Source organism: Seriola aureovittata, chromosome 23 (assembly GCF_021018895.1).
Source record: "Seriola aureovittata isolate HTS-2021-v1 ecotype China chromosome 23, ASM2101889v1, whole genome shotgun sequence".
Taxonomy (NCBI): Eukaryota; Metazoa; Chordata; class Actinopteri; order Carangiformes; family Carangidae; genus Seriola; species Seriola aureovittata.
Genome location: NC_079386.1, coordinates 17,275,587 through 17,298,384, shown reverse-complemented (window position 1 = coordinate 17,298,384; position 22,798 = coordinate 17,275,587). Strand labels below are relative to the sequence as shown.

Here is a 22,798-nt window from a genome sequence, read left to right as displayed (position 1 = left end):
TGGAGCTGGTTTCTGCCTGAGGATCAATAAGGGCAGCTTTACACTGACATTAGTGATATACATTGGTGTGTGTGTGTGTGGTGCTGCAGGTAAAGAAAATAAAATACACTCCACGTTTACGTTGAAGGCTTACAACACGTTATTCCTGCTGGTATAGGCCTGTAGTGTTTGATCACATTGTTACCAGTTCAATTCTTATGCAAAAATTTAGGGCCAGCACCAACAAATTTTTATGATTGAATTAATTTTTCTTGTTCTGCTAGAAAATGGTGAAAAATGTCTGACACTTGTTCCCAGAGCCGAGTGTGACATCCTCTTACGACTTGTTTCATCTGACCAATGGTCCAGACTCTGATATAAAACTATAGACTTTATAAATCCGTGACAGGTTCTTGAAGAGCTGTTTTGAAGCTCAGAGTGAGCTGCTCCGCCATCGCCATCTTGGCAGTGCCTGACTCCGCCCCTAACTTCCTGCTATGGAACATTTATCCATTAATTCTCCTCCTGTAAAACTGTTAAATAATTGTTTAAGTCGGAGGCGATCAGATTAAATCCGTCAAACCACGTGTGATTTGAGGTGACTAGCTAAAGAGTCTGGTTCAGGTTTTGATGTGTTCATTTTTCCATCGTCCTCCTCCTCCGTCAGCGGCGTGGCTGTGGGAGGTGTGGGTGGAGGCGTTCAGCTCAGTGCTTGCGCTGTGTTCGCTAAACTGTTTGAGCTGTCCAACCAAATCTGAAGGATTTGATTTAAATCCTTCTCGTTCCTGTTCGCTGTCCACATGTCTAGTTTCACTCTGAAACATGTCACACTGCATGTTCCGCAGCGTCACTGTGACTTTATTTATTCATGTTAATCCGACAGAGAGAAGTTTTATGTCTTGGTCGATGTCAAATATTAAAACGGTGACCTGAAAATTATTTGATGAATCCAAGACTTTGCAGAGAAGCAGAATAATATTCTCACAGTGAAGATCAGTGGAATATTGAATATTGATGAATCTATTTCTGCAGTTTTCCAGACGATAAGCCGACGGGACACTGGTTGTTTTTTTGCTGCTGTTTTTGTTGCCTGGTTTTTATTTGTTCGACAGGACCCCTCTCTGTGTCGACACCGTGGGCTCTGTGAAATGAACGAGGAGCCCTGTGTGTTACCCATAATTCACTACATTTTTAATTTGAATGTGAACTCTCAGGTCGTGTTTACCTGAGAGCAGTTTTGCCGCTCTGTCGTCACCGTTAACATTTCCTTCCTTTTGCTCTGATTACACTGAGTTGGGGCGACAGAGATCACTGTTGTGTAACAGTTTGGCCACATATTTTAATTCTAATTTTCTAGGAGCTTTTATCAGGTGGGTTTATCTTTAGCACATAAACAGGAAATAACAAGATCATCTTATTACCTAACACATTGTTTAAACATATAATTTCAACAAAAGAATGTTTTGCTTTGTGTGTGTTTTCCTCCCTTTTTCTCTTTTATGCAAACTCATCTCTTTATAGACAGGAGGAAAAGGGCAAGATGGAGGGAGGGGAGGGCGGGAGACAGGCTGTCCTCTTGGGATGAAGGGGGGGGGGCGGGTGAGGTTGTGAGGAGAATGCGAGAGCGAGGCTGAGACAGAGAAAGAAAAACACGAGAAGACGAGGAGGAAGAGAGACACAAGAGTTTGATGGGGAAATGGAGAAAAGTGGAGAAAATGCATTTTCATTTTTTATATTATTCAATGATCCAACAAGTAAAACTCCTGAATTCAGAGTGAAATCAAAGGTGTAAAACTAATGTTAAAGGTAAAAGACGAGCTCAACCACCACATGAATGAAATACTAAACTCTATTTCTACAACAACTACTCCAGTGTTTGCTAACATTAGATAATATTCGACATTTTATATTGGTAATGGAAATGAAAGGGTGCGCTACCAGCATGCTAAAATTAGTTAGCTTAACTGTAACTTAAGGCTACAGTTGGAAACTAGCGAACATTAGTTAAGCTAAACTTTATCAGAAGGCGAAATTAAGAAGCTACCTAGCATTAGTTAAGCTAAACTGTAACTGAAAGCTAAGGTTAGAAACTAGCTAACATTAGCTAGCATCTGTAGATACTGAAACAGAATCTAATTCAGAAAAAGATAAGAAAGTAAAGTGCATCAAACAAGCTAGATAGATTGTACCTCCTTTGAGTTGGTCCAAGTCTTAATCTTACCCCCCCGAGGCCTCCCAATAACTCAAACCCTGACCTCAAGTTTGATGAGGCGCAGGAAAGATGGAGGGAGACAGTTGGTGAAAAACTACCAGAGGCCACTGGGAGTGATGGATTGCAGCTGGAGAGGAAGAGAGATAAATGGTTAAGTAATGCGGGGATATACCTGGGATGAATGAAGGGATAATAAAAGTATAGCAGTGGAAGAGGAAGATCGAAGAGAAGCTGAGGTGGAAAGAGTGAGGATTAGAGAGAAGGTGGCAGGTAGTCGGGGTGGCACAGGATAGAAAGATAAAAAAGAAGGGAGGATTAATAGATGGAGGGAAGACAAGACATCCAAAGCAACACACAATGACACTAAAAATACCATATGAACCGAGCACAGTGTCCTAACACTAACCAGCCGATAAGGGCGTCAGAAAGTGTGTAATTAGTCATTTAATTTGGACGGCTCGTTGGACGTCTGATGAATTTAAGAGTGTATTGAGGCACAAACGTCACCGAGGTTTATCGATCATCGTCGAAGCTGCTTTGCGAACAAGTTTGTGTGAAAGGACAAGTGAGAGGAGGAAAGAGACAGCGGCGAGGGAGAGAGAGAGAGAGAGAGAGAAAAGGTTCAGACTGAAGGAAAAAGAGAGAGAAAGGTCAGCGATGGAGGGAAGAGAGCTGTGAAGACGGAGAGCGAGCAGCGATAAGAGTGTGGGGGAGACGTGTGAAGGATGAGAGGGTGTTTAGGCTGCAGGGAAACATTAGAAAGAACCTGAGCGCCTGTTCTTAGAAGAAGAGAGAGACAGATGAGGAGGTGGGAGGGTGGGGGGGGTAAGAAGAGGAAGAGAAGTGGTAAAGGTGAGAAGAGAGAGAGAACCACCCACATGTAATAAGCAGCAGTAAAAGCTTGGCTCTTAAGTTCTGCTCACAGCACTTTCTCTCATTAGGCTTTATTGCTGAGTGGCTGAAGACGACGGGACACTTTGTGCTTATTCCACTGTTTCCTGCTGCTGTCTCGCCCCGAGACGACCAGTGTGTCCATGACGTCTGCTGCTGATACATGTGATTCACTCTGCTGGGAATTAAAATCCTCCTGTTAAGGTGCATGAGAAAAAAAAAGTTTCCAGGGATAATTACTGTGCACTTTGCATCGAGGCGGCAGCTCACGGTTATTATCATTAACAGATAATCTGCGGACAATAAAATCCCTGAGCCAAAGGTGATGAAAATTTAAAAAAAGAAAGAAAATAAGTTAGAGGCTAAGAAGAGAAGTCGTGAGCTGGTGTTCGCTGCCGCTGGCCGACCTGCGCCGAGGCCTGGCTCTAAATCTGGCAGGAAGTCAGAGCAGCAGGCGGGTCATTAATACACTCGGGGCCAAGTCCATCAAAGTCTTTAACAGCTACTACAAGTGTCATAAAACCTCGTCTATGATTTACTGCCAACACATGCGGCCACTTTGCTGCAGCAGGGGGACGTTTGTTTCCTCCACCTGCAGGCTCCAGCTGCGTCGGACACCGGAGGAGTGAAGTTCTTTTTATTTTTCACTGGTAATTGGCTCATTGTGATAAATAGAAAATGTGACAGCTGTGCAGCAAATTAATGGACAATATCAGATTAAGTATTTTACTTCATGGTGTCATTATTTCCTTTTCGACCAGTTTATGGTTTTTAATCATCACCGAGAAGATGATTCATGTTGTGAACTTTAGCGTTTTCTTGTTCGTATATTGTAGACTGAGTGGAGATAAGTTACAGCTGCTGCTGCTCTTTGAATGAAGACGAGTTGATCTACAATTAGAGCTTCTGCTAATCAGATGTCGAGCTGATAGATATTCTGATTTAGGAAAAATTTAGGAAGGAAAAAGTTATCTATTTTCTGGAGATATGCTCCTGCAAAGATGCATGTGTAAACGTAAACATCGTCTTTGCAGAAGGGCATTGTGGGTAGCTGTGGGTCAGAGAGGTTTGCAGACGCGCAGATCAAAGATGGAAACTACATTGCAGATCCAGCTTGTGCACTTTTTTTAAGCTTAGTGATGGCATCACCTGTCAGCTGCACTCATACAGCATTAGAGGTGAAGACATCACTGTGAACACATCACTCCGTGCTGTCTGCATCTTCACTAGTTCTCCTGTAGTACTTCTGTTGCTGGTTCAAGCCGTTTGATTAAGTCTGTAAAAACCATTTATGAGCTTAATATCTCAGCAGCCACTTATTCGCAGCAGTCATCACATTATGGAGATTTCACTGAGCTTCTAATGGTAAACTAATGCACTGTGTATCACATCAGAGCTAACACTGATCTCAGAAGCCAGTGAGGAGCTCCACAGCTGAAAGCTACTGATTCATGTCGAGTAAGAGACGCTCTGAGCCTCTCTTCTGATTGGCTGACTGTTTTCTGAGTGATTGAATTAAAATATAGCAAATTTTCAGACAAAATCCTGCGAGGGTTGGATGGTGGGTCCAGGTGGGCGGGGCTTGGTGACTGCTTTGTTGTGACATCACAAAGTTCCAGAAGTCCTGACGGCTGGTTTTAAGGCTCAGTTTCTGAATACAGGCTGTGTGCATTTCTCTGTGGACTGAGGCTTTGATACTTTCACAGTATTAATATAGAAGCTAGAGCTGATCTATAATCACACTACACATGGACAGAGACAAAGCAATAGTATCTGATCAGTACGAGGCTGATACCCAAGTTCAGGTATCGGAATCTGGAAGAAAGAAATGATGTTGGAACGTCTCCAGACTCAAAGTAGAAGGTGCGTTTGATTGAGCGCCTCATTTACATACTCATGTCAAATTTTAGTTTTTATTTCATCTCTTTGCTGCCGCACAACAGAGTAATTCATTGTCGTGGAACAGAGAGGCCATTTACCGCGATGATGATGATGCAACCCATCATCGCGCTCCCATCTCCCAGGGTAGTCAAAACAAGCACGACTGATTGTCTCTGGGACGTCTCCTGCACCTCGGAGGACATTTGCATAAAGTTGATGCTTTCTCAGCTTCTCATGTCGTTGCCACTTGGAGGCTGAATCACTGCAGCGTGACCCGCTGCACAGCCACTGGTTAGCTGCATATTGTGTTTGTACACTTAAAAGAAGATTTATACTTCTGATACTCACTGTAAACAAGCACCGCTGTTTAAAAAATCCAAGGAGGGGAAGAGAGAGGGACAGATGTGGCGAGTGGAGGAGAATAATTTGTACTGCAGCCAGGAGGGAAAACAAGACGGGAACAGCAAGAAAAGGCAATGAGTCGGAAACACGAGAATTATCAGGAGAAACAAGTTTTATTTTTTAATTTTTTTTCCAGAGATAGAAACAAAAGACAGAAAATAGAGCAGAAAATCTGAAAGATGCAGGAAGATGTTCAGACTGGAGAGATATTTATGAGGAGGAGAGATAAGAAGAGAGAGGGATGTAAACGTAGAGTGGTTACTAACGGTTACATGCACAAAATGCAGGTGGGGAGGCAGAGGAGAGACGGGGGGGGGGGCAGTGTGTGAAATGAAGGTATGGAGCGCAAAAAGAAACAGGAGAGACAGGAAATGAGTGATGGATGTCAGAAAAATGAAAAGATTGTCTCAGCTGTAGAGAAATTAAAGGAACAAAATGAGGAGGAGGGAGCGATGGAGTGAGATAGGAGCCAAGCAGGGAGTTTATCTGCATTGCTGTACCACAGTCACTGGAGCATTGTAAAGCCGTCAGCATAAATTCCCCCTCACTATGCAGATCTCAAATGCATCTGCATTCCAGCAACTGCACGCCCCCCCCCCCCCCCCCCCCCCCCCCCCCCCCCCCGCAGGATTAATCTCATTCACATAATTTAATCTCGTCCACATCATTTAGGCGTCAACAGACCCTCATCGGCGTGAAATGCAGGCGTGAGCAAGATCCCTATCGCCTGTAGTCCACCGCAGAACCAGTTAATGGTTTGAATCCCAAGATCAGCAGAGGAAGTTAATCCTGTGAAACACGCTGAGTCCTTCAGCGAAGCTCTTTCCCCAAACAAACAAAGCTTCAGTCAAGTTATTTGCAGGACTCGAGGAGAGACAGCCACTTGTTTTTTCTAACCCCGGGACACGAGGGCAGAACCTTGAGTTCAGACTCGGCTGCAGGAGCTTTTTGCAGCAGTCCTTTGCTTCATCTCGATCTAACAGGAAACACAACTGGTGTTTCTTCGCTGCAGACTTTCAGGGGTAATCACCGACTCTCAGTTTAGTTTCCCTCATTAGTCTTAAGCAGGAACTGTGACTTTTGTCCAGGATGGTTAAAAACTGAATTTATTTGTGGGATTTTAAAGCTTCAGATTCTCTTGCACACGTCGACCTCCCAGAGCTGAATCTCTGTACTGGGATGCATGAAAATATAATTAGTTGAGCTGCTTCGCTGTAAAACAGCCTTGAAGTGTTTCATATGAATATGAAATATGGATCTAAAATGTGCCTGAAAACATTCAGTATCATGTGAGTGGAAAATGGAAATGTTTGTAGAATATATTTGAAGAAACGGCAAAACCTTTTTCCTTTAGGAGGCGAGAAAATTCCCCTCATCTGTTAAAGTGACAGAAGCAGCAGCAGCACAAACAGTAAACAACAGTGGGAAAGAAAAATGCCCAAATAAAGATTTAAATCAGCTGATCTTGGATATTCGTCAGTCTGACATTAATGAAGCAGGTTGCTCGTGGTGACGAACCTAAAGGAAAAGAAAGATTTTGGTTTTTAGTTAAAAGATGAAGTGAGTGTTGTCTTTTTCTAAACAAACAATACCAACATATATTCTCAGTTTCCTGTATTGTGAAGTTGTTGTCGACTGTGTCTTTGTCTTTGAAAAAGATCTCAGTGAGAAATAATAAAAAGATAAAGAAGAAGAAATATAATGAGAATTTTAAAAAAGTTTTGCAACTGCTGAAATAATTATTTTTTTTAATTTATGCAGATTTAATCTTCCATATAATATACTTGTCCTCCCTCCTACCAGGTGATTACTTAAACACACTTGGCAGCTGTTAATTAAATGAAGTTAATACCAGGTCAAGTCATTTCCAGTTAGTTACAGTGAAGTTGAATAATGGTTCAGTTTAACCCGGGCCAGTCCGGGCCAGGCCAGGCCAGGCCAGGCCAGTCCCCTGCTGGTGCCTGAAGGTCATCCTGGCTGCGAATCCATTCACTGCAAATAAATCAGCTAAATTAAAATGGCAAAACCGCAGCTGGTTACAGAAAGGTCAGACACGTACAAGATGCTGGGGTCACAGTTTCTCCTCCCGTCTCTTCCTCTGTGGTGAACACAGTTTAATCAGCCTCATTGTTGCTGAAGTGAACGAACAAGTGAAAGTATTCAGGCGTTCAGTTTTTGGAAATGACTGTAAATAACCTCTGATAATGTTCATACTAGCAAGCACCATGGAAACGGCCTCTGTCGGTTCAGTCAAGTGTTTCCAGTCCACTTAAAAAGACTCATAACCGGAGGTATTAATGTATCTGTCAGCTGTTGACAAAGGAGGCCACTGACAGTCTTTTCATTCTTACAACCTCAGTACTCTGAGGTGACAGCGGCGTCAGCGGAGCGTCGCTCCCTGACCGATAAACCCGCTGTTTCCTGACCACGACGGCGCGCCGCTCTCTGCCGGCGGAGACCGACCGACAGCCGGTCACTCTGAGCGGCTCCGCGGCCCCATCCAGCTTCCAGGACACGTGTCTCTCTGGCAGTGGTTTGTGAACTGTGTTTGAACTTGACTGGATGAAGAGCCACGAGTGTGTGTCTTTTAGCCGCAATGTGTGTGTGTGTGTGTGTGTGTGTGTGTGTGTGTGTGTGTGTGTGTGTGTGTGGCCTGGGAGTATTTTAAAGGTTTTAACCACCAGGATCTCCTGAGCTGGAGCAGTGAGTCAGCACTGAACATATATTTTTTTCCTTCCCAGCTTCATTAGAAGTTTGTGACTGTAAGGCAGCAGCAGGAAACTCACCTCGCTGCTCCGTGGAGAAGCTCAGACACGTTTTCAGACACATGCTCTAAAATAAGGAGCTGAAATGATGCAGGAAGAAAGATCCGACGATGATTTGAGTCCAGATCTCCGTGTGTCTCTCTTCTCACATCGATGGCTTCATCTGTCTGTCAAGACTCGTGGCTTTTGTCATTCAGATGTTCAGCAGTTCTCTCAGACTTCTGTTTGAAATGATGCAGAGATGTTGCTTTCTCATGTATGAGACTATTCGTCATGTGACCAGGTGTGAGTGTCTGAAGTCTCCAGGTGAGGAGGCTGCAGGAAAACCCGGAAGTCAGCCGATGCAATCATTCGGGATCAGTTCAGGTTCTGCACCAGAGCTGGAAGATCCGCCTTCGAGTCACCGGTCGCAGCTTCTCCAATGCGACTATAGGCGTGTTTCCATTCACCTGTTTCACACAGTTTGAAATAGCGAAGTAAAAAACGAGTATTATTAGATCATTCCAAAAAGTCACATGACATCACAAGACTGTTATCTCCCAAAAATCTCACATGGTCTCTCCCGGATATAAGGGGGGTATTAAAGGCTACAGCAGCTGCTGCGCTGGATGAAATCGTCCTGACACTTTTGCAGATGCGGCGTGTGACTGTTTCATGAGAGATCCCAGACTCCGGTGATCACAGTGATGATTTGTCTGATGATTTCTTTACATGAGAGCTTTTATTCTAACTGTTGAAATCAGAGGATGTGGCAGAGGAGCTGTTTGCGGAGGTAGATCTGTGCAGTATTTGGTGGATTTGCATCAACAGTGTCAGTGATGTGTTTTTAACAGATCCGCGGCAAATTGCAAAGTAATTGAGAATGTGTGACACAGAATCTGTAACTACCGTTTCATTAGAGATCAACACACACACACACCAAACAACACCTGAACAAAGCTCACACACACACACACACACACTGACGACACACAGTGAGTTAGTGCGACCAGCAGGCAGCTGCTCTTTTCTTTTGTTCCCAGTTCTCTGTCACATCTGTATTCACACTGTGGCGCCTCCCAGCTGCTGCAGAGTCAGGCCTGTTCACGTCCTCCGACCGACCATTTGCATTTATTTTAATTCTTCATGTTCAGATGACAGAGCCTCCAAAAATATCTCTCTGTGCTCCATCAGCATTTTACTCGCCCCCCCGCTGCGCCCCCGCCCCCCCCCCCCCCAACCAATTACAGCCTTGTTGAAATGCAGATCTGTATCTCAGAGGCAATAATAGGTTCAGTTTACAGTGTCAGACTGAGTCCCGACCCACATCTGTGACATTAGCATATCTGTCGTCAGCGGCGGGACAAACAGGAATATCGTGTTTCAGGAAGTGGGTTAGATTGTGTCACTTTCCTACTGATGTAAATACGATTCAGACACTTTGACGGATGCAGAGGAGGCTGGTCTTCATATTCGGGATTTGATCAAACTGATACTTTGTTTTGTTCTCTGGGAAAATTTGGTTAAAAAATGTCACTGTGTGATTTATGACTTCATTACTCGTGTGCGTTTACAGAAGGTGTTGGTTACCTGTAAACGCTTTTATTGTGGAGGAGCCGAGGAATCAAAAGCAGAGCTGAAAACAATCAGAGCAGTAATCAATTAGTCAAAAGGAGTAAAGTTAATCATCATCTGTTTTAATGATCGGTTAATCATTAAGTCTTTTTCTAGAAGAAATGGCCAAATATAACCCAAATCACAGACGCAAACCAAGCCACTACCTTTTCTATGGTGACCATGGCAACTGAAGTCCCGCACGCGTGTCGCCATAGCGGCGCTATTTCAGGAGGGTTGAAGAAACGACCTGAGGAGTCTGGTGCTTCACAGACTGGTACTGGATCCAACCGGCCGCCGAACCCGTCCCTGCTCACAGGAGTCCAACCCACTGATCTGTAGTTAAAGGCAGTGAACTCTGCAGACTGCGCCTTCACTGACCTCCTCACGTGTTTGCACCAGTGAGGAAACAGCTGGAAGTGAACATCTGTGCAGTTTGTTAAAGGTGTTCACGTTTGAGTTCAGACTGTTCTCGTCTTGCACCAGAACTTTTTCAAAGATGTCCAACTTTAAATAGTCGTTCAGTTTCTTTTCTTTTCTTTTCTTTTCTTACTTACACACACACACACACACACACACACAACACACACACACACACACACACAGATTGTTATCTGCATCTCTTTTATTTTGACGACTTCCTCTTGCTCCTGAAACTTAATCCCACGCCGCTGAGGAAAATGTAAAACAATCCAGATGCATCTGTCTTCAGCGCTCACTCCCAGAATAAACAAACGTGGGGTAATTACGGCGCAGTAAGTCAACGTGAGAAAACCTACACAAATCAACACACGCAAATTGGTAAACAAGCGAAGGTTCTCCAGGAAGCAGTGGTTCATGGGGATTACACGTATTAACGAGACACTAATACTGTGCGATGAGGCTTATCCGCGGTCTGAATGCTGTTTATTGTGCTGAATGTGCGGAGAGTCACTAATCTGCACTGCTTCACCCGGCCGCCGTCCATCACGCCTCCCACTGTGTCAGTTCACTTTCAGGTTGGAGGGTTTTTTATTTCTGCTAAAAAAAAAAAGAAAGAAAGAAAAAACACCCACCCACACACACACACACACACACACACACACACACACACCACACACACACACACCTACAGCACAGAGCTGCTGTCTGCTGGTTCACAGCAGCACCTCACATCTCAGACAGACTCAGGTGACGCTGAGACGCCTTCACTTCCTTTAGTCAGGAGCAATATTCAACTTTTGGTCATGAACACAGTTTTGAGGATAAAATGAAGTGATGACATTTTACATCCAAATGATGGTCAAAGGTCATCATCACCGTGACATCATTATGTTCAAAAACACCTTGATTCAAAGCTGTAACTCAGGGAGATTGTGATGATATTTCCTGCAACTTGGCGAGGCAGTAATTCCAGTTCAATCTGTATTTGTTCACATTTTGACAAACATTCAATAACATACTGAGTTAGCTGTTAGCAGTTTCTGTTCGCAATTTAAGAGTTCCAGTTCTGAAACAAGCTGCGGTGGTCGGCATCAAAGGGTTTTTAAGAACCTGTGTGTGACGACCGCTGCTGCTGCTGCTGCTGCTGAATGTTAATAAATCAGGAGATGAAGAGTAAAACGTTCATCATCGCTGCTTTGTTAAATATAATATACTTATAGAGATAATGCTAATTAATTATTCCTCTCCACATCGCTCTCTTCTACTCTCACTAATGTTCCAGCTGAAGTCCACAGTTGACAGTGTGTTTCAGGTTGACTTCTCTCACATCACTTGTATTTCCTCTTCCTGCTCGTCCTCACAGTCCCAACCCTCTCTTCTCTTTTTCTTTTCTCCAGACAGGCCAGATGAATCCCATGACACAGTTGTACTACAAGAAGGTGAGTGACGACATTGTATGGACTTACATTGATTCTCTTAAAATTAAAACGCCTGAAAACACACTTCCTGCGTTGCTAGTGCGTTTTCAGGCGACGCAAATGTTGGATTTCTTTTCATAACAAATGAATTTCTGACTTATTTTTGACAGAAAATGTCAGTCTCCACATGCAGCTGCTAAAGTGGTTAAAAAAATATATTTATCAAACAGTAACACGGGCGCTGAAAAGAAAACCGAGCCACTAAAACCAGGTCTTAAGATGCGACGACTTGTCCTCAGGCACCGAAGTCTGAGACTGTCTTCGGTCCTCAGAGAGATAGAAGTACAGGAGAGGACACACACAAACTCTGTTGTTTTCACTGTGCTGTGTAATGATCACATGTTGCTCACTGTAACTTCATGGTCACTTCAACACTAAATCCATGTTTTGAACAGCAGCCGATGCTGTGTGACCTGTGTGTTGTTCAGCTCTAATTACGATGACGGATGATGTCGACTGTGATTTTGAAGGCTTGACTTCTAAGATAAAATATCCACCACTGTGTGAAAAATGACTCCTGCTCCTATAAACCGGACTAAGAAGAGAGAATTTCATTTTTGTGAATAAACAAACAGCTGATTTATTTGCCTTATAAACCGGTTTAATCCCTGAACCAAACAGTGGGAGTCAAATATTTATAGTTTCAGCTTGTTAGCTGTGCAGTGTCACTTTGCTGTTTCTGTACCGCTGCTGTATTTTTAACACCATGTGGCGTTTTGATGTTTTCAGCCAATGAGAGGCAATTAACCTGCAGTAAGACACTTTCCAGACGACTGATTCAGATAAGCTTGTGTGTGTGTGTCGGCACATTTCCTCCTGTATTAACTGATGCAGGTCTTTCAAAGGAGCTATTTGTAAGTTTTTGCTATTGCTACATAGCTAGCGTTAGCATTAGCAGCTGTTTACTTTCCAGTCTAGAAGAAACGTTGCGAGTTCCTGCATCAAACTGGGGAAAACAACCCTTTTGTTTTACTTCTACTTCTATCACTTCTTTTCTTCTTCTGAAGTTAGCATGCTAACCAGCTAGCTCCAAACCAGTCAGCCATTCTTTTTCCAATCATTTTCCGATACCGAGTCACTGCAGTGTCCGGTCTACCCTAAAGAAGCAGTGCTGCTCATAGGACGTATAATAGCAAACAGAAAAACTTACATATATCTCCTTTAAATGAAACTAGTTACTTGATAAAGTTTGTTTAAAGATCTATACAATAGTAATTATTTTTGTTTTCTGTATTTTTAATTATTTTCGAGTGACAAGAAGCTATATCTGATGTTTTTGAAATAATGTATTAGGTCTAGAGGCTCAATATTTCAATAAGATGAGGTAGAAATTAAACTGAATATGCTGCATTCTGAATAAAATTTGGTTTTAATGTGCACAAGACTTTGTTTACCTACTGGTGGTTTGATAAGAGTAAACACACGGTGCTTTAAAAATCAGAATAATGTCATTTTTGTATGTTTTTATTGTTTATAAATTGATGGTTGATACTGGACAGTTAACATGGCTCATGTTATATGGTCTATGTGTTATGCACCTTAACCTTTTACCCACCAGATGCCGCTAGAGCAGGTGTTTCAACCTGTTTTCAGTTGACTTACTTTGCTTATACATCGAGTCTTCCTCTTTCTGTCACTCTGAAAGTGAACCCTTGTTGTTCCTGACCTCTGACCTCTCTGTAAAGGTGGTCAAGAGAAACAGAAACACAACAGAAAAAACTTTTAACATCTTTCCTCTTCTGTCGTCATTGTTCTTGTTTTTGTTGTTAGGCGACATATTCGCCGTACCGCGACCGCATCCCGCTTCAGATCGTCCGGGCTGAGGTGGAGCTGTCTGCGGAGGAGAGGGCCTATCTCACCGCCGTGGAGAAAGGTACAAACAAACACAGCCATCCATCCACACATAGTTCCTGATCCACTCACCTGTTAAACGATGCTGAGTTGATGCGTTGTGATGGCTGAGCAGCAGCAGCAGCAGCTGGTCGGTCAGACTCTGCTGTAGCCTGCAGTTCACAGGTGTCATCTCAGGTGTTGCTGCAGATGCTTGTCCTGACGCCGTCCTTGAAAACCAAACTGTTCGCTCAGCACGAGGACCACATTCAAACCACGACCTTCCTGTTTGGTGCCGGGCGATGTTATAAAAACAAAATGATCACAGGAGTGTTTGAATGGTCTCAGACTCCACCCACTCAGGAGGCGATCTGTATCCAGGAAGTGATGCTCATGTTAAAGGAGCTGTTTCTAAGTTTTGCTAGTGCTACATAGCCACCATTAGCAGCTGTTTACTCACCCATCTAGAAGAAATGTCGTGAGTTTATTCATTTTTGCTTCTATTTCCACCACTTCTTTACTTCTACTAAAGTGAGCACGCTAACCAGCTAACCCCAACCCGGTCGGCCATTTTCTTCATTTTCTGATACCGAGTAACTGTAGTCTCCGATCTGTCCTAAAGAAGATGATAGTTCAAGCTTTTTGGCAAGACTTGTTAACAGCTGGTAATGCTAACCATAGCTATGTAGCAACAGAAACACTTACATGTAGCTCTTTTTAATCATATGGTAACCACGGTAACCAAACTACCAGTGCATGAACAGCTGGTTTTAGGCCCAAAGAAAAAACCACCTGTCTCCTCCCGCCCCTCTCTTCTGTCCAGGTGACTATGCAGGCGTCAAGCACGCCCTGCGCGAGGCAGAGGTCTACTACAACATGGACGTGAACTGTCTGGACCCGCTGGGCCGCAGCGCGCTCCTCATCGCCATCGAGAACGAGAACCTGGAGATCATGGAGCTCCTTCTCGACCACGGCATCCACACGGGCGACGCCCTGCTCTACGCCATCAGGAAGGAGGTGGTGGGCGCCGTCGAGCTGCTGCTGTCACACAGGAGGCCCAGCGGCGAGAAACAGGTGTGTGTGTGTGTGTGTGTGTGTGTGTGTGTGTGTGTGTGTGTGTGTGTGTGTGTTTAAACAAAAGAGAGAGAGTACTCCATGGATGTATGTTAATCTGTTTCATCCAGGAGCGTTCAGGCATGCACATGTTTGCGTTTACTCATCCATGAATGTGCGCCTGTTCGTCTTTTTCCATTTTAATGTGTGTGTGTGTGTGTGTGTGTGTGTGTGTGTGTGTGTGTGTGTGTGTGTGTGTGTGTGTGTGTGTGTGATGATGTGTCGTAGAGCCGTTCATTGTAATGCTCCACGCCACGTTCTGCTGAGAGAAGGGAAAATTAAAGAGCTCGCTTTATAGACACACTGTGAAATAGGATTTACAGACAGACAGTGTATTTGTCTGCCTTCACATTTCTGTGTGTGTGTGTGTGTGTGTGTGTGTGTGTGTGTGTGTGTGTGTGTGTGTGTGTGGCAGAGTTGGGTTAACATGTAGGTGTGAAGGGGGCTCGAGGAGGAGAGAGAGGAAGCAAGAAGAGTGAGAGAGATTGAGAATCATAAGGGAGTAGAGCTAAAGAGAGAGAGAGGGTGAGAGACATAGGACAAGGACAGAGATCAGAGAGCGAGAGAGAGAGAGAGAGGATGGGTCGGGAACAAGAGGATATTTTAAAATAAAGAAAGAAGAAGATAAGGGAGGAGAAACAGAGACTTCTTCTTTTACATTAATTCTTGGACCGTCTGAGGCTGCGAGGTGCCACATCACCATGGCAACCAACCCTTGGCCGAAGCAGAGGATTGTGGGAAGGTTTTGGTCGCCTCTCAGCTGGACGCGGATGGGAACAAATCTGTTCTCGCTGCGTTTCTGTTTCTCTTTTTCCTTTTTTTTTCTTTCTTTCATATTTTTTCCACTCGTCCTTTTCTCTTCTCTCTTCTCTCTGTTGTTTTATTCACCACAGACAGAGATGACAGACACACAGACTCTCAGAGATTTAGAAAAATGTCATCATGCTCTAAGACGTAAATGATCAGAGAGACTTTTCCACTCAGATATTTATTAACATTAAACTGTTTTTATCATTTATAGATTATTAAACAGGAGTTTAATTCCATTATTAGCATCTGGAAATAAAATGATTTGATATTTTACAATAACAACGACATTTAAGTGGTGAGCAGTGTTAATAATGATTATAATTCTTAACTGGGAGGTGCAGATGTTTGCGTTCCTGGTGGATGTGACGTTAATAATCGTCCACAACAAACAGCTCAGCGACGGACACGAGCTGAAGCTGAAAGTTCAGGAAAAGATTCCAGTTTGCTCTGGAGGCTGGAGGAAAATAAACTCAGTGTGCAGCGTCAGTAAAAACACAGACGTCAGCGCTCTAATGAACTGCAGCGCTCCGCCACAGGAGCGAGATATTTTACCTAAAAATAAAAATATCGCAGATCTCCTCGTTTTTTTTTTTTAGCTTTTTATGACTTTTACAATCTTTCAAATCCCACGTTTGTTTGTTTGTGTAACCACTGCATGAGTAAAAGTGGCTGTTCATGTGTTTTCCTGCATGTGATACCTATATTAAGAGCTGGATGTGTGTGTTCGTGTGTGTGTGTGTGTGTTTTCCAAACTGCTCTTTATCAGCTGACAGGTAGAGTCGATGCCTTTTATCTTCTCTTGCAGAGCAAAACTGTTGACCTTTCTGCCGTCCTCTCCATCTGACTCAACCTGACTCCCCCTCTCTCTTTTATTACCTCTCTCTCTCTCTCTCTCTCTCTCTCTTCATCCTCCTCCCTCGCTCCCTCTTTTTTTCATCCGTCATCCCTCCGTTCATCACTTCTCTCCCTCTCCTCTCCTGCTTCATGATTAACTACGAGCAAATGCAGTTTTCTACATCAACGGCTCAAGGGAAATGGAAAGAAAGAGGCAGCGAGGCTAGGAAGGAAGGAAGGAAGGAAGGAAGGAAGTCAAGAAGTAGAGGAAGGGAGGATGAAATCTGAAGAGAGAGGGAGTTGCATGAATGAAGGAGGGAGATAACAGAGAGAGAGAAAGAGAGATGGTGACAATCGAGCAAAGCCAAATAAAAAAAAAAACGTGGCGAGAGCGAGGGAATAAGAAATGAAGGAGGGATAGAGAGAGGGATAGTTACACAGAGAGAGAGAGAGAGGGAGAGGGAGCTATGCAGATGAGGAGAGGTTTTACAGACTCGCTCTCTCACTTTCCTTTGATGTGTGAAGTGTGTGAAAAAAAGATTAAGTGTGTGTGTGTGTGTGTGTGTGTGTGTGTATCTATGCATGTGAAGACAGAAAGTGCAGGTAGAAGTCATTTTTAAGTTCTTTTTAATCCTGTATTTGTTTTTACTGAAAAACTAAAGAGTTAAAAAATTAAAAATGCAAAACTGAGTTAAGAGTTGGATCGGAAAAAGACGACGTGCAGCACAAACTTTCTGCCGTTTCTCTCTCTCTCTTTATTGATTTCTTTTAATGACTTCAGTTACAGAAATCCAGCAGCTCCTTTGTGGTTCATTTTCTCGTTTTTCTCAAATTGCAAAAGATCCAGTTTAACGAAGGAAACTCGGCTCCTCCTGATGAACTGCAGACTGTTTTTATTTCTTTTTACTGCTGGATGGAAACTGAGCGGCGGCGGCGGCGGCGGCTCCTGTAGACTGCTGCCTGACTTCACCTCTCCCCTCCAGCTGGACGCCGACTCCCATATTTGTTCCCAGCGTTCAGTCCAGTGGGTTCCACGTCAGCTCGCTGCCATCAGCCTGTGAATGGGTGATTGAGAGGATAATTACACAGCGCTTCAGATAAATGCGGGCCAAGATGAAAACGAGCCAAATTCAAACTCAATTTAGAGTCGGCAGTGAAATAGAAATAAACGTTTTGTGTAGATTTTATATCAAACTGTAAACTGAGGGAAGAAGATGGCATTAAAAAATAATTGGAAGACAAATTCTACATCTGCTGGTGTTCCACTTTTTAATAGGTTTTTCTGAGTCCCATCAAATGTGAGACTGAACCCCCAGACTCAAGTTGGGCCGGATCCAAACTGTACTGACTCTTACAGGGTCAGGTAGGGTCCTGGTTTACTGCTGCTGGTCTCTGGGCCTCGTTAAAGAAATAGCGGCTAATTATCCGTTTTTTTTATCATATTTGACTCGTTTAAATTCAGTTGTACCGTCAGTAGTTTTGTGGATTTTGTGTATATTTGTTAAAGATATATGATCATTTGACAGATTTCTCCAGTTTATTCATAGACATGTCAGTACAATCTGTCGTTGACCTCCATCCATGTGTTGATGAAACCGTGACGCTGTCCGTGGTGCTGAAGTAACAGACGGATTCATACAGACTCATTAAATCGTCTCGGGACGTTTTAAGACACATGTTGTAGCAACGCTCAGAGCGGCGTCGGTTTCCTGAAGACCTGAAGTTGTTTCTGTTAGAGTTTTATGTTGCTTAGCGATGTTTGATGTCCATCACTATGGCAACACGTTGGGATGTACACGGGCGCCGTAGCCGTCACAGACAGTCAGGACTGTAGTGATAGAATATACTTTGTTTTCAAAATAAAAGAACCCAATGTTTTCACCATTTATATTTACCTGTGTGTGTGTGTGTGTGTGTGTGTGTGTGTGTGTGTGTGTGTGTGTGTGTGTGTGTGTGTGTTCTCTGCCTGTCTCTTTAATCATTGTGTGATGTCCAGCCCGTGGCAGCTGTTCTCACACTCCTTATCATGCCAGGAAAAAGAAAAAAGAGAGAGAGAGATCAGATGAGGAAAAAAGGTTTTGGGCAGGAGAAAGAAGGGAGAGCGAGAGAGAGAGGGAGTGGAAGAAGAGGAGAGAGAGAAAAGGAGGAGAGGGGAGGCGAAGACGGAAAAAATGAAGATGGCAGGAGGTTAGATGAGGAGAAAGACGGAGGAAAAAAAGAGTGAGGAGAGGATGAAGAAGGGAGGGATGCGGGAGATGGAGAGGTGGGAAAAGAGGAGGTGAGGAGAAGGAGGAGGTGAAACGAGGAAGATAGAGACAGAGTGGAGATGAGACGAGGAGGATGAGGAGAAGCACTCTGCTTCATCCTCCCCGTGAGAGATGAAAGAGTGCACACATGTTCGCTCCACTCCTCCCTCCTTCCTCGTTCCCTCCTCATCCTCAAGTCTGCTCCTCACACTCCTTCTGGTGTGTGTGTGTGTGTGTGTGTGTGTGTGTGTGCGTGTGTGTGTGTGTGTGTGTGTGTGTGTGTGTGTGTGTATCAAAGGCTTTGGAGGCCCTATGTGCCGCGACATCCAACTGTGTCGTATTCATAAACACTATATAAACGATTTACACAACAACACACTTCAGAGAAGTTGCTCCAGCTATAAATGTTTATTAATGTATTTATCAATAACTGTAAGTGGAGGCTGGTGTATAAACAGATAATAAATGACAATATTTGATTATTATTTCTACCAAATATCAATTACAAACACTTAAAATGTCCTTACAGCTACTTCTAACTACATTATAGTGACATCTGACGACTTTATATATTATTTACTGATGTTTAAATAATGTTTATAAATGATAAGAAGGTGTGTTAAATTAAAGTTTTACACTTGATTTGTTTCCATTCACTGCAGTCTTGTTCACATGTGTGTGAAAATATACAGGAAGTGGAAACAAAAACAAATCCTCAGAGCTTTAATGTTCAGTTTTGCTGTTATTGACACTAATTTGTAGAAGTTTTTATTGCACCAGACCGTCTGTTGTTTGGAGTTAATCCTCTCTCCACTTGTAGAAAATAAACCGTCCAGACACAGATGATCTCTGCTTCCAAAACAATCTTCCAGGATCCATTACATATGGCCGACAGTTTTGTTGTCGCCGCGGTTGTTGCCAGGCAACAGGCAGAGACTCCAGAAAGTCACTGCTCTGGGCCAAGAAACAGTCTGGTACACAACCCGCTGTTCAAGCCTTTTTACATTTTGGGTTTTGTACAGATTAAACAAACGAGACACAACGTGTTCATCAGCGAGCTTCAGAGGTGGATACTGTTACCACTGGACAGGCACATGCTAAGCTAAGCTAACCGGCTGTTGGCTATATATTATCTATTGTACAGACCTGAGAGAGGTATTGATATATAGATATATAGTCATCAATACAGGTTCAGGTTGTGGAACAAACAGGAAATGAACAGCAGTCATCCCATCATTTTTTACAGGAGGATAACACCTGTATTTACCTGTATTTTTTATTACTTTTCTCCAGTATTTATTCAGTTAAATACCACCGCATACCAATAACACCGCAACCAAACAACGGTAGTGAACAGGCTCATACAAATTTGAATTAAAACACATCCTTCATATCTGTTCTCTCTCTCTCTCTCTCTCTCTCTCTCTCTCTCTCTCTTCCATCTACCTGTAACGGCGACCACCTGGTTTTTACTGTGTAATAAAGCAGCAGGTGTTCAGAGAGGTACATAATGAGTTTTGGAGTGGATGTGATTTTAAATAAATGTACCTCTGCGGCGCCGTCCAATAGATTTCACTAATTTAATTTGTTTTATTCTGATTCAAACGAATTTAATTTGACTCATCCTGCAGCTAATATGTCCTTTGCTTAGAGTTGTTACCGTGACGTCACGGTGGCAACCGGGGAGCTTCTTAAACGCACAAGAAGATCTTCTGAATTTTAGTTTTTTCTGTTTAATGAGGGTTTTTTCACAAAAACATGAAACTGACATTATTAAATAATAGATTTCAGCCCCTCAGTGTCATCTACTCTTCATGTAACGGTGGCTCTTCTTCTCCAGGTTCCTTCGCTGATGATGGACAGTCAGTTTTCAGAGTTCACCCCAGACATAACTCCCATCATGCTCGCTGCTCACACCAACAACTACGAGATCATCAAACTGCTCGTCCAGCGGAAGGTAATATCGAGACGTTTAACAAATCATATAGAAAGTTAAACTGTTTAAAGAAGTGTTAATATGTGTTGTACTTTGTTTGAATGTTTAAATCACTCATCAGGTATCAGCTGCCATGATTTATTGTGCTGTTTCCGTATGTAGGTCACCATCCCCAGACCGCACCAGATCCGATGCGACTGTGTCGAGTGCGTCTCCAGTTCGGAGGTAAGTGATCATTTCTCTGCGGAAAATCAATATTTGAATAGACCGTAATTACTCAACAAGCACTGACATTTATTTTCAGCACGCCTCACATCTCCTCCGCCATGAATCAAAACCTCCTCTCCTCTTCACTGCGATCATTCGCCCGAACTGTAAAACACTTACTCAGTTTTCATCTCGTCCTGCAGCTCATGTGACCAAACCATGGATGTTAAAACACTCTCATGGTATCATATGTAGGATAGGATCTTTTTCCTCTTCTTCACCTGTCCGTCCTTCTGTAGGTTGACAGCCTGCGGCATTCGCGGTCCCGACTCAACATCTACAAGGCTCTGGCCTCGCCGTCCCTCATCGCGCTGTCGAGCGAAGACCCCATCCTCACCGCCTTCAGACTGGGCTGGGAACTCAAGGAGCTCAGCAAGGTACGGACGTCGTGCTCTGTTGTAGAAGCTGTAGTGCAGTATTTGGACTGAGACAGAATTAGCCTTGTGATTTCTGCCAGTTTTTATTTCCACAATATACAGTTTGCTGTCAGATTAAATGAAACACCTACTTAAAGTGTCGGTCCACCAGGAGCCTCCAGAGCAGCTTCAGTCCTCATCGGCATCGATTCTCCGAGCACCCAAGTTGAACTGTGGTGGAGGGATGCAAGTGTTTCCTTCACTTGATTTTTTAAATGTGTTCGCCCTATTTCACAGTGTGCTTTTTCTTTCTCTTCTTCTGCACTTTAACCACATAAAGGCTCGTAACTTATCATCATTTCTGTCACCAGTCCTTCAGGCTCAGTTTTATCTTGGGTAACAACAGCAGGAAATTCTCCTCTTCCATACGGAGCCTCCACAGTTCAGGCGTCAGACCAATTAATGTCAAATACTTCCTCTATTCTTGACCTGCAGTTGTAGAGAGCTGGAGACAGTGTCATCACAGATACTTCAGAAAGGTTTCCTACCTCCCTCACAAGCTGTAACACCTTCCTCCTCTCAGGTGGAGAACGAGTTTCGTCAGGAGTACGAGGAGCTCTCACAGCAGTGCAAACGCTTCGCCAAAGACCTCCTGGACCAGGCCAGGAGTTCAAGAGAGCTGGAGACCATCCTGAACCACAGAGACAACGACCAGAGCGAGGAACTGGACCCCAGACAGTGCCACGACCTGGCCAAGCTCAAACTGGCCATCAAATACCACCAAAAAGAGGTAAGGGCTCGACCTTGACAGCTTTTATTTATGCAACAGGGAAAGGAAAAGAAGAGGAGTTTATTTTTTACACACGTTTTAGCCTCAGAGTATAAATATTTGTTTGTTCCTCGGTTAGTGAAAAGCTGACATTTTAAAGGAGTGTCTTTGTTCACCTGACAACAGCGATGTTGGGTTTAATCGTCTGGAAATACTGCTGAAAACTGTGAGAGTATAGCCCGGTGCAGCATATGTGTCCTTGTGTATAGTTCAAATTATTTCTGAATGTGCATCTTCACTGGTCTCAAGTTTGGTTCTCAAACACCTGGAGAAACTGATGTAGCCGCTAAACGTACAGCCACATTATCTGCGTGGCTGTTGGGATGTTAAGAGTTGCAACGACGTTGGGACACGTTGATCTTCTGGCATTTATAGCACATGAGCGTACATGCTAGGTGTGCTATCGTGCTAACATGCTGATATATGCTGATCATTACATGCTAAAAAGCTAACACGCTTAACATTATGCACTGTAAGTTTGCAGGGTTACATGCCAACCGTATCACTATTCCTATTGTTTCCATGCTAACATGCTAAATTAGCTAACATGGTTAGCATTATACAGTATATTAATTATGTCAATAACTGTGCAACAGCTGTTATATGCATGTGTCATGCTAACTGTAGGTACGCTAATGAGGTAGTTAGCTAATATTAGCACATTTGCAACATCAGTGTTTGTGATGATTTGCATTTTAGGTGTATTGTTGTTCATTCTGTTGAAAATAGACATAGAATAGAAATCTGCCCTAGTTACGTCTGTTAAAACACGCACACACACACACACACACACACTCTTAAAAACACACAACCTTGTCTTTGAGGAATTGAGGGACTTGCTCGTCCCGTGGGATTTGTCAGAGGAGAGTGAGAAAGCAAGAGGCTGTTCACAATGGAAACAGACAGAGTGAGGAAAGCAGCGAGCGGGTGAAGGACGGGGAGGAGGAAAAGAA

At 43.5% G+C, this 22,798-nt stretch overlaps 1 protein-coding gene across 1 annotated transcript in view; it reads left to right on the top strand.

Annotated features, from left to right (window-relative positions):
* trpc5a (transient receptor potential cation channel, subfamily C, member 5a) overlaps positions 1-22,798 on the top strand; it is a 99,673-nt gene that overhangs the window by 35,153 nt on the left and 41,722 nt on the right. The window contains exons 2-8 of the mRNA XM_056369951.1: positions 11,544-11,585; positions 13,395-13,497; positions 14,278-14,528; positions 20,298-20,414; positions 20,556-20,618; positions 20,900-21,037; positions 21,600-21,806. Coding sequence (XP_056225926.1) covers positions 11,553-11,585; positions 13,395-13,497; positions 14,278-14,528; positions 20,298-20,414; positions 20,556-20,618; positions 20,900-21,037; positions 21,600-21,806 — 912 coding nt within the window. The 5' untranslated portion in view covers positions 11,544-11,552. The remainder of the gene's footprint in view (positions 1-11,543; positions 11,586-13,394; positions 13,498-14,277; positions 14,529-20,297; positions 20,415-20,555; positions 20,619-20,899; positions 21,038-21,599; positions 21,807-22,798) is intronic.